Source organism: Brugia malayi, assembly GCF_000002995.4.
Source record: "Brugia malayi strain FR3 genome assembly, contig: Bm_v4_Chr3_scaffold_001, whole genome shotgun sequence".
Lineage (NCBI taxonomy): Eukaryota > Metazoa > Nematoda > Chromadorea > Rhabditida > Onchocercidae > Brugia > Brugia malayi.
This window is the reverse complement of record NW_025062477.1, coordinates 6,930,961-6,943,649: the sequence shown is the minus strand read 5'-3', so window position 1 is coordinate 6,943,649 and position 12,689 is coordinate 6,930,961. Positions and strand designations below refer to the sequence as shown.

Sequence of the window (12,689 nt, the reverse complement as noted above, 5' to 3'; positions counted from 1 at the left end):
TTACATTTATTCCTGAATATTACTATATCGTTAGATATGTCGAATATGAAGGCTGATGGTGATGGCGGTGATAATAGCAGTAAAGGGTCATCTGTGTCAGCATCGCCATCACCGCCTGTAACATCCTCTTCGTTACTTTCTTCGAGGCAACAATCAACTATTGTTAATGTAATACCGCCACCAGCATCCAATGATGATACACAACGAGCACCTCTTGCGGAACCTGAACAAACCGAGCATCATAACCTGAAACATCGTGGAAGCATCTGGGATACTTATGTTGAAATGAGTGATGTTACTGAGCGGAAACGAAGAATGACCCGTCACTTCGACAGTATGGATCAGGCACAACATCTGGCTGATCTTGGTAAGATACTTTCTCATTGAGTGATAGCCTTTTGCATAGTTGGTATTTAAATGGCATTCAAGGAGTAAGAAAAGAGAAAATTGCCGGAAGTTGTAACATTATTGTATATTACTACAGTACTTTTTGTTACCTTTTTACCACTTAGAAAATCACAGAATCCAAGTCGAACTCATTTTATTGGTGTCTCGCTAAAATGACCACTGAAATGTCCGCAAAGCAAATATCATTTTTGTTGTTTGGATTGGCTTACAGAAGGATGTAAGCCAATCCAAACAACAAAAATGATATTTTCTTGAAGATCTATCTGAAAAGAGTCACACTTTCTTCTATAACAATGTAAAAATTAGTTTTTCAATGAAAACTGTTCTTATGCAAAGTACTAATTCAAAAATGCATTGAATTTATCAACAAAATTTAAAATAATTTCTGCTAAACTTCTACTTCCCCGTGTCCAGTGCTATCCATCGACAAGTCAATGAGGTTTATTATAAACTGCAATTCATATTTATAATAAATAAACAGAATGGTACTAAAAACTTGATTTCACCGCAAATTCATGCCAAGGATTTCAGCTCCTGGCGCACGAGTTATGTTTCTACTAAAAGAACAAGTTGAGTTACCAGCATTATTTACGGAGATGGGTGAATTAACCCGTTCCGGAACGATTGAAGAATGGCGTGAAACAGCCCGATGGGTGAAATTCGAAGAAGATGTCGAGGAAGGTGGCAATCGTTGGTCAAAGCCGCATGTTGCTACTCTCTCATTGCATGCGCTTTTCCAACTACGCTCTTGCTTGATGAACGGTGTTATCATCATGGATTCTGAAGCGAAAGAATTTTCAGAACTCATTGGTCAGCTTAGTTTTTGTATCTTCCACTCGATTAATTTCTGTATGTAAAAAATTGAATCATATTTTTCTTCGATGAGTGTGAAAGTACATTCCTGATATACTATTTTTTTAATCCACGAGCTATAAACACACATTATTTCCATTTAGTGGACAAATTTAAAAAGACATGAATTTTCAGAAGAGGTTTTGGAACATTTAGTGGCATCAGGGCAGCTAGAAGAGACGGAAGTTGATGAAGTTCGTAATGTACTTTCAAAGAGGCATACTCATCAGTATGAACAGGTGATTAATTAACTTCAGTTTTCTTTCTTATATTAAAACAGTAATAAAAACTCCATCTAATGTCATCTTTTACCACTCATTTCTTCCACTCAATGTCAATATCAATATAAGTTGCTTCGCTACTACGAATGTATATAAGGTAATATCTTCCGTTACTCAATTAGTATTATCTTCATTTCCTTCTAAACCATGGCCATTAATTGCAACATGTGTTGTGTATATTGTGAATGCATTTAATTTGGTACACATTTCTTATCACTTCGGTTTTTCAAGTTAGAGTGAAATTTGAGCCTTACAAAACCTTAATAATGAATCATTTCAAATTTTATGTTCTCTAATTTAATCTTCTCTGAATTCGTTTACTTTCATGCACTTTTGCCGTTCTTGTCTTTTTTTGTCTTTGGTTCATATTTCTTGGATTCAGGAAAACAAAGATTATTTGGTTATTATTAGGTTGAGTTTCTGTACTATTTAAATAAAAATGGAGCGAACGGACCCAATTCTTTATTCAAATAGAGGAATTTAAAGTTGAAAGAATGGAAGGCAAAAATATAAGTGACATGTCCTTCTAATTGAGGCGCGTGGAGCAGGAAATGGTAATGGCTCTTCTCAAAGTGGTTTCTTGAATGCAGTGCGCTCGATATCTGATATCGGCAAAACATTTTCACATGGACGGAATCTGGGAAAGTTGCAGGAGGAAACGATAAACGAAGGAACTGAAACATCGTCAAAAACGCCAAATTTGAAACTACCGGAAGTAATTCTTTTTTTTCTTGGATTTATTAGTATTTTCAACTACTCGTAAATCTCTTACAGCTTTGTACTTTATGCGTAATTTATACGTAACTTTATACGTAATTGGACTTAATGTTTTGAAAAAGATGCGAGTAAGGGGTGTTTATTTCGTAATATAAATTATTAGATTACTAAAACTCATTTAAAATTACTTTATGACATTTTTTCCTAAATATTTTTTTATTACCACTTCAATCCTAATTTCTCTTATTTTCCTGATTCCAATTTTAGTATTACATAATTTATTGATGTTTTCTTCTTTCCAAAACTTCCCACTTTTAATTGTTTGGATATTAGCATCATCAACCCTTAGATTAGATTTTGGTACTGAGCACTACTTTAGTTGTTACTGGGAAGTCGTTCGACCCCCTAATGTATATTTGCAAAATCGCTCGTAAGACGCCCGATTATGTACGTAATTTTTTTTTTTTTTTAGAAATTATTTGTATTAAACAAGTATAAGGTTCGAATGTTTGTTAATTTTTGTAGAGGTTTGCATTGCTTCTAAAATTTAGACTTCTTTAAAATTGCCTTTATTTATAGATCAAGCAGACGTGTATAACTGCGGTATTTCTGCAGTGCTTTTATTCCTTCTGCATAAATTAAATATTTTCAAAAATTTCTAATCTCTAAATGAATGGTTTATCATTTATTGAGTTTTCATATGTAAGTTTAAGCTTTAAGGCACAAATTTGACATTTTTTTTTAATTCATAAAATTAGAATGGATGAGTGAGCTCGGAAGCCTTAGTTGATATGGAACAATATAGGGTATAGGTGAAGTAATTAACTGTATTTAGACATAAATTGAAGTTTGTTTCAAAGTGCTGCAGTGACGTGATAAGCGGAAGAGAAAGAGAAGAAAAGGAAGCGAAGAAGCTTATCATTTTTCAGTAATTTGATCAAACTTTGATTAAGCAAGTTTACTATTCCAGTAGAAATTTGATTCATATGAACTGCTCACGGAGATCGTTCTGATATTTCCATCGTGTTAGTTTTCGATTTGATGGAAATATATTTATCGGTTTTTAACCTTCGTATTTCTTTTAACAAATCGACGAAATCTTTATATATATATATATATATTTTTTTTTTCATGAATTTGGTAAAGCAGGAAGAAACTGAGAATTATATAAAAATTAGCTGAGGGCTCTGAGAAGAAGAATTGAGTACTGATGGATGTGATTTTATGAACTAATTATCAACAAACTTCTTAAGTAAAAGGCGGAAGAGGAAAAGGAGGAATTGATGATTTGTTTAGCATGTTCTCAATTATGCTATGTAAATTTGATTTCAACTTCTCATTCATTTCATCTGTCGAAATTCGAATTAGATGCATTTAAATGCTATGCATGATCCGGCTAAGTGGTATTAGTGGTATTTTTGATGCTCAATTTGAAATTAAGGAAAGGATATGTTGACGAGAGAAATCTCTCTAATAATTTTCTTTCTTTCTGTATTTTTTTGCTTCTGTCAGAATGATTCTATTCATATGAAATGAGCAAGAAATAGCATGAGCATGAGCTATTGGAGTTAGGTCCGGGAAAATTAAGGGAAGCGCAAAACTTCATTATATATATATATGTAGTTCATTCGTTTTAATACATGTTTTATTCCCCATATGAGATATTTAAGTAATTGATACTTTGGCTTGATGAGTTACTTGAAGTAATTGATATATATATTACATATTCATGTGAAATGATTTCACTTAATTTTACTATACTTGCAATTATTTGTGAACTGTTTTCGTGAGAGGTCAGCGTAGAAAATCTATTACACTGGAATTGAAGTATTTGGTAATGAGCTTTGCAATGATTTTGCGTGGCTGTTCACTTCGTCATATTTCACTTTCGTTGAATTAAATTATTTCATAATTTTATTAAAGAAATTACTAAAGTATTTGTAAAAAATAAAAACTTAATTGAAGTTTTAACAATTTTAAATTGAAGTTTGACTAATAAATGACCAAACGAAGCGGTTTGATCAATTACAAATTGGAATTTAACTTCTAGGAGAAGGGATGAATCTTAATTAAAAATTGATTAAAAACGAATGGTTAGAAACCATTATTTGTCGAAATATTATAATAAGTTGATTAGTAATTAGTACAGTAATAAGTGGATTTGCATTGATTTTTACTCAACTTTTTTTCTCATTCCAGGTTGGATCAGCGCCGAAAGAGATAACACGTGAGGGTTCTCATGCCGATGTAAAAGGAAATCTTCATTTCATGAAAAAATTACCGTCTGGGGCGGAAGCATCAAATGTACTAATCGGTGAAGTGGACTTCCTAACTCGATATATCACTGCTTTTGTTCGATTGAAAAATGCGGCAACTCTTGGCGATCTCACTGAAGTAAACCTTTTTTTTATAATCAGATTTTTCTAATTTTCTGCTAATTCGTTAATTGTCATTTTAAAATTTAGAGTGTTTTTGAACTTCTGGAAGTTATGCAATTACTCGACGCTCCCATATCATACATTCCGTTTATCTGTTCGTAGCTATATTGTTAACTTTTCAGTTTATTCCAATTTTTATTTCAGGTGCCGGTTCCAACACGATTTTTTTTTGTCTTGTTAGGTCCTACTGGTAATGTTGCACAGTATCGAGAAATCGGACGTGCAATTGCTACGCTTATGTCTGACGAGGTTCAAAAATTTTTCAGTTTGTTCCAAATTTTAATAAATTACTATAAATAGTTCTAATTATGATATGAATTTGGTGATATGCAACTCAATGAATTATTGTTTGGCAGTACGCACGTTACTTTATATTAATTCGCTGAATTGAAAAATTCATTTCCTTTTCGCACAATTCTGCTGCATCATGTTTTTCTAGATATTCCATGACGTAGCGTATAAAGCTCGGAATAGTGATGATCTTTTGGATGGTATTGACGAATTTTTAGATCAGGTTTGTTAACCGTGCTACCTAAACTTTCAAATCTCAGTGTTCGTCAACTTTCAGGCTCATACAAATTCATACTGTTATCCTTTTTCAGGTTACAGTATTGCCACCTGGTGAGTGGGATCCAAATATCAGAATTGAGCCACCAAATAAAGTGCCATCACAGGATAAACGAAAGCATGGTGATGAATTATTGCTTACTAAAGTTCCTGCTCCGAAAAAAGTAATGGTTCGCTTTCTGAAAATAGAATACTTTCATTAATTTCGAAACTTTTAGTCAATTTTCGGGAAGAAAATTGATTGAATAATCAACCAGCGTAGGAAATGAGAATAACTGATTAAATATTTATCTCTGTAAAAGTTAAAAGGAAAATAAAATATATGAATAGTTTATATGCAGAAAATATGTAATTGTAGGAAGTGGAGGAGGAAGATTCTCATGCTAACGATCCGGCCTTAAAGCGAACTGGTCACTTGTTTGGTGGTTTAATATTGGATATAAAGCGCAAGTATCCTTGGTACTTATCCGATTTTACCGATTCATTAAATCTACAGTGTGTCGCTACATTCTGTTTCATGTATTTTGCATTGCTTGCACCTATTGTTACCTTTGGAGGACTGCTGGAAGAAGCAACACATCAAAGAATGGTAATATTTTGTTGAAATTTTTTTTTTTTAGTCTGTGAAAGATGTGTAGTACTGAAGTGTCCATTATTAGGTTTATTACGAGGTATAACGGAAAAATACATTAATTGAATTTACTTATTATCAGATAAGTGTTATCAAATGATTTTGTCACATTTGTGAATTCTTATTTTTCAGGCAGCAATGGAAAATTTATTTGGTGGTGCAATCTGCGGTGTTATCTATCATTTGTTCAGTGGTCAACCTCTTACAATAATTGGTTCCACAGGACCAGTTCTAGTATTTGAGACGATCGTGTTCGATTTATGTGCTAGTTTGAATCTTGACTACCTCTCATTTCGTTTCTGGATTCATGTTTGGACTGCCTTCATCTTATTCGTAATGGTGATTACGGATGCTAGCGCTTTGGTTTGTTTTCTATTCAAATTTGTTATTTTATTAGTACAGTTGCAGCAAATAATAGAATATCGGATTTTATTTAGACCAGGTTCCTGAAGAGCACAATACACATGAAATCATCAGCACTATTTTAAAGCTTTAAGGTTATTTTCAGGTATCATATATAACGCGCTTTACGGAAGAATCATTTGCAACTTTAATAGCTGTTATTTTTATATATGAAGCAATAATGAAACTTGTCAAGATCAGAACACAGCTAGATATAGTTGAGTATAACAAGACGGTAAAATATTTGTTCTTTTTCAGTATTCCATTTGTCTAAATATTGAGTTTTTTGTTGGCCAAATTTCTTGTATTAGGTTCAATATTTCAGAATCCGCATGCGATTTGTCGCTGTGTTGGTAAGGATGTTTCTATAGTGAAAGCTCTAGGTGTCATCGAGAAAAACAATTGGAAAGATATCGTTCATAATAATACTTTCATCGATTATTCTCAGGCAAATATTCTTTATCAGTCATTTTCTTCTTCCATAAAATCTGATTATTATAAGTAATGTCGTTCTGAAATCTTGAAACGAAAGCTTTTTTTTTTTTAGATTTGAGTGCAGAATAGGATTTTTCTCAAATAGATTTTCTCTTTTGAATGACGCTCTCTTAATGTCGTTCAGTTTTCTTCAATTTCTGTTTCATTAAGCGATAAGGTTCTCAGAGTAATGTTATTTCAAAAACAAATGCGAAAATAAATTATTTATTGATTTATTCCTCTAACATTATTACGCTTTAGGTTGGTTTTGATCGATGTAGAAGGTTGTATGGTACATTGGAAGGGGATGGGTGTTTCATACTTTATGATAAATTTTTAATGTCACTGGTACTAATGTTGGGCACATTTACATTAGCAACTATGTTCAAGGTATTTTCATTTTATATTTTTTATGGAATAGCACAGTTTCTGTTTTTTTTTTTTTTTTTTTTTTAAATAATTTTTTTTTCTTTTTGAATTTTTAATCTTTTTTTCCTTTCCATGATGGGAGTCAGTAGCTCTTAAACACTGATTTGAAATATAGTTTCAAAAAAAAAGTATTGGGATGATGATTTTATACTACACGGCTATTAACCAGTTCTGTCTAGCACGGAACAGCACATTTATTCTAAACAATCATAATATGCAGATCAAAGACCCTTGAAAAGTATCTTAAGGTTTAAAAAACTTAATTACTAGAACTTATTTTCAAATTCTATATACAATAACTATTACTAATTGCAACATTTTTTATATTAAAATTTTAAATTTGAATTAAAATTTATTTTTAATTGCGAGAATGATTTAAAACTATCACTGTTTAAACGCCAATCCCTAATATTGCATCACTGTCTCTGCAAATAAATCATTGCTCTTCACAGTTAGATAAAAGATTTCTTCGACAAGTTTTGCTTTGTTCCGAATTTTATTATAATATAAATGTCATTAAAATTAGGAATATTTGAAATGTTTACTACTTGTTTTTTTTATAAATCTCTCATCTTTTAAAAATTAAGCATCTATTCTTAACTACGTTTATGTTTAGTGATTTCAGTCCTACATCTATTTGCTCTAAAGTTCATAGGCAAACAGTTTTCACAGTAGTTTGAATTATGCAAATTCACTTCGAAATTTCACTTTACTTTTTAAAATTTGTGGGAACAAATTTCTGCTCTCACAGTTCCTTTAGAATAAGACCAACTTTGACAAAGTCCAATCAAAATAGATTTTGCTCTTTGGCATGAAAATTCCTAGTATTCTCCAAAAACAGTTTGCATTTAATAACCTGTTTTGTTACATTAGTACTACTTTGTGTAAATGTTACCACTTTCAACCAGTATCATAATATTCAACAATTCAATAAATTTGTGTTTTTACTGTCAAGAGTACTTGCCATTAGTCAATTGGGAAAAAGTATCAAATCAATTTTTTAATGTTTACCAGGCATATTTTTAACTAGCATTCAACTTTCTGCCAACTTGAATTCAGTTTGTTGCATTTGCAGAGAATGAGGAACACGTGTTATTTCCCATCACGAGTTCGACAAATTTTCAGTGATTTTGCAGTAATGATTGCTATTATTATAATGACTTCTGTTGATATGTATGTTGGTATCAGCACTCCCAAACTTAATGTCCCTTCCACTTTCCGAGTAATGTTTTTAATTCTGCAAACAGAAAATTTACGTCAAATTACAAGCGAAGCAAAGAACTGAAAATTTTCAGATACAAGCGAAATTTTAATGAATAGGAAATTCCCATAAGTTCAGTTTTTTTTTTTCTTTTTTCAGAGTTCTGTTTTTGAAATTAAGGGCATTAGGAAAAGATTTTTCTTTCATTTTTAACGAGTCATTAGTTAGTAAAGTGTCAAGTTCTAAACAAATAAAGAAACAAGTAGTAATAATGATTATTTTAGCCTACGTGGGAAGGGCGTGGTTGGTATGTACCACCTTTTAATGGTAATCCATTTTGGACGGTAATTGTCTCTTTTATACCAGCAATACTTGCATGTATTCTGATTTTCATGGATCAACAAATTACTACTGTTATCGTGAATCGTAAGGAAAACAAGTTAAAGAAGGTATTTAATTTCTTCATTTTCCATTTTGCGATTGCTTAATTTGACATTGCAATGTGAATTTAAGAAATTAAATTCCAGAATATAAAATATTTAAATCACCAGTATGCACAATATTCCTAATCAACACTAATAAATTTGCTTATGGATTTTTTTGACTGTTTGAAAGCATAGATCATAAATTTGGAAAAAAAAAAAAGTAAGTTCTAAATATTAATCATCTTATTATGAAATTAATTTTTACTAGGTAATTGAATTTGCAGGGTTACGGTTACCATTTGGATTTATGTGTTTTAGCATTTCTTATCCTCGTGGTTGGCACACTTGGATTGCCCATATATGTGGCAGCGACGGTACTTTCAATAAATCACGTTAATTCATTGAAGCTGGAATCGGAATCTAGAGCTCCGGGTGAAGTTGCTCAGTTTATTGGTGTTCGGTAAGTTTGTTAAATTTTCGAAATTCTTGAATTAAAACGGTGGTATTTTTATGTCCAATTACGTTTGTTTCTCTAGAAATTGGGAAACCTGACAACAAAATACAAGTAGAGTTTTCGAGATGCATAAGTTTTGAAAGATAATTCAGCTGCAAAAATTAAGTAATGATATTACTGGCTTAAAAACTTTTTTATAATGTTAGAATGTCATTAAAGAAAAAAGTGAGAATGGAATATCTGTTTTAGAGGACTTAAAGAGTTAAACATGATACTTTTACCTAGACCATTGAAAACATTATCAACTAAACGATTACGGAAAGTATAACCATATTTTTCTTTTAAAAATAGCCAGAAAATCATCAAAATAGGTATTTGATAGATTGAGTGATTTGACAAATGTAATTTAAAGCAATTCGAATGATTTATATGAATGACTTCAAAAATAACACTTTTTGTCAAAAAACTATTAGTAAAAATTTTTAGAGAACAGCGAGTAACTGGTATCATTACTTTCATATTTATTGGCTCTTCAGTACTAATGACGGGTGTGTTGAGCCATATACCAATGCCTGTATTATATGGTGTGTTCTTATACATGGGTATCGCTGCGCTTGGAGGCATACAACTCTTCGATAGAATTCTTCTCTTACTAATGCCAATGAAGTTTGTGTTTTAGAATCATCTTTTCAAACTTTCTTTTATTTTTTGACTTTTTAAACGATGTTTCAAATCCATTTCAAACATAATTTTCTAATATTAATTAAACCTGCTTCATTTCTACTTAAGTAAGTAATAACTATGTCAATAAGGACCTTGTGCTTCGATCTTCGATCTTCCGAATAATCTGGTAATGTCAAATATGTAACCGTTTTCTAAATTATACAGATGTCCTAATACCGGATAACTAGTCTTGAAGATTTTCAAGTTTATGTTTCATAACTAGTCATAAGTTCTAGATACCAGCCAGATACAATTTACATTCGACATGTGCCAATATCTGTGATTCATAAGTTCACATTCTGCCAGGTAGCCTGTCTTGCAGTTTTGTGGACCGTCAAATCTATCAAGCGAACTTCTATTGCTTTTCCAATTATGGTATTGTCTTTCATTTAAATTTATTTAGATTCTTAAATCTCGCTAACTATTAAAATGTTACGTCAACGCGATATCATAATATTGAATACATTATTTAGCTTAAAAGTAAATACATATTACGATTTTCATTGAAATTTCTTAAACTACCAATGAAAACTGCTATAAAAACTTTATTATAATACTATATTTCAGTTAAAAAATGATTGTAATTTTACATTCGGGCTTCTATATATCATGAGTGCTTTTTTTTAGTTGGTGGTTATGGTTGCTGTTCGCAAGATTATGGAAAAATTCTTCACGGAGAAAGATTTGCGTTATCTGGACGATAAGATGCCTGATTTCCATTTGAGAAAGAAGGAGGATATGAAGAGAAAGAAAAGTGTAGTGGTGCGTTCGCATTAATTTGCTTCATCACTCGTGATGAACATATCTTTCTGGATGAATTTCGAATATCACATGAAACAGTTTGCAATGGTTTTACTACATTAAGTTTGAAATGAGCGCTGTTTTAGGAAGAATTCGACATAGATCTGGAAGAGAATCAAGGTACGATACATGCAGTGAAGACAGAAGCACATTTGCATATTCCAACAGCAAGTGGGGAAATAATCAAGATTCCTCTAGCAGCAATTCAAGAGCCTTCGCATAATATCCACAATATGAATATTTCGAATGAAGTAAACAGAACTGGAATGTGGAAGCATATCACTTTGGGAGCGAATCAGTTGTCTTCCACAACAGCTGCGTGAGTGTTATGTATTTCCATAAAGTGACCAATAGAAGTTTAAAAGAAATTTCTTTTTCACTCCAAATTTATTTGTCATGCAATATTATTTGTTTATTACGATAAAAGAAATATCGACTGGATAATGTCACTTCCAACCGAGCCAGTTAGATGTAGACATGAACCAGTGGAAGATTCGATCACAGCCAATTTACAAAAGCTATTCTACATCTTCTGCGTTTCTTCCAACATTTTCTATTATATGGGGATAGCAAAATGTATCTTCATCGAAAGCACATTACAGAATAACTAGCAGTTGTTGGTGAAATTTTTTCATAACAAACTTTTCAAACTTTTTTTTTGCAGAATGATAAATGAGAAGTTTATTGATTTTAGAAATTTGAGCCCTAATAATAATGGGGAAGGTTCATAATGTTTTTATTACTAAAAGTATTACAACTTAAATTAATATAAATTATAAGGCAATTATAATGTCTCTTGCGTTCCTTAAGTTTTTACATTGTAATTTCAATTTAACTCACCATTGAAAGGATGAGGCAGATAATAATCATTGTTAAGTCTGAATAACTTGTGACTTTGAAGCCGTTACATTAGATTTGATGCAAAAATTTGATAAAAATAATTTGCAATTAATGCGTATATTTGATGATTAGAATTTGGAAACAGAAAAGTACGAAGAAAGATGAGACTGCGATCTTTAAAATATAGCGTTGATTAATTCTTTGGAATCATGGATCACCGATTATTGAAATTTAGCCAAAAAACAATCGTGACGAAGGCTGAAAAGTTTGGCCTCTATTTATCTTTATTGTTAATACGTTCATAGTGAACTTTAATTATTGTACTGATTTTTTTAAATTTACTTGCTGTAAGTTAATGATGCAAATTTGTTGTCCTACATTTACGTGAATCCAGTGAATATTCCTGCAAACTTTGCTGTTAAACACGCTTTGAACAGGCCACAAAAAACATGTGGTTATCTGAACGTTTAAAAAGTTTGGCCTCTATTTATCTTGCAAGATTTGGAAAAATATTTTTTATTTTAACAAATATCGAGTTTTCAGATCAACGCCTGATGTGAAGATTCCAGATGATAATGAAGAGGATGATGATGCAATAATTATACGGGTCACTAAACCAGAATCAGCAAACGCCAATGTACAATCGAATAACGAGGAAACGCCACTGTTGGATAATCAGAAGTCGGAAACTAAAGTATAGATGTTATTATTTAATTTGTTTTTTGAGGTACAATGATCTTGGTAATTTATTAATAGTATTTTATAATAACTCAATTTTTTTATCTCTCCAATTTTATCAGATCAAGAAATGGTCGGTTGGTTGCTTAAAATTTTTGTTGATTGATTCTTTATCTTATTTGGATTATTATTAAGCGCAACTTTTTCCAAAGAGATGATGAAAGATTATTGTGATCTGCAAGATCCTTAATTTTGATTCCCAATAATGGCAAAACAGTTTTTACAGTGCAGTTAGATGAATTTTTGTTACATCGATTTTTTTTTTTTTGAACTTGAAAAGTAGAATTTAAGAAACTCAAGTATTATTA

General features: G+C 31.4%; 1 protein-coding gene across 1 annotated transcript; it reads left to right on the top strand.

The window, feature by feature from the left end:
- Positions 1–36: 36 nt before the first annotated feature.
- Bma-abts-1 (Uncharacterized protein) lies at positions 37–12,343 on the top strand (the record flags this gene model as incomplete). The annotated part of the gene is made up of 21 exons (XM_043080236.1): positions 37–367; positions 940–1,218; positions 1,396–1,499; positions 2,077–2,256; positions 4,458–4,652; positions 4,841–4,945; positions 5,136–5,210; positions 5,299–5,427; positions 5,622–5,852; positions 6,027–6,257; positions 6,403–6,531; positions 6,622–6,744; positions 7,032–7,160; positions 8,275–8,421; positions 8,685–8,849; positions 9,110–9,285; positions 9,766–9,945; positions 10,239–10,377; positions 10,630–10,764; positions 10,890–11,122; positions 12,187–12,343. The coding sequence occupies 21 exons, from the start codon at positions 37–39 to the stop codon at positions 12,341–12,343; spliced, it is 3,573 nt and encodes a 1,190-aa protein (XP_042936170.1).
- Between the last annotated feature and the right edge of the window lie 346 nt (positions 12,344–12,689).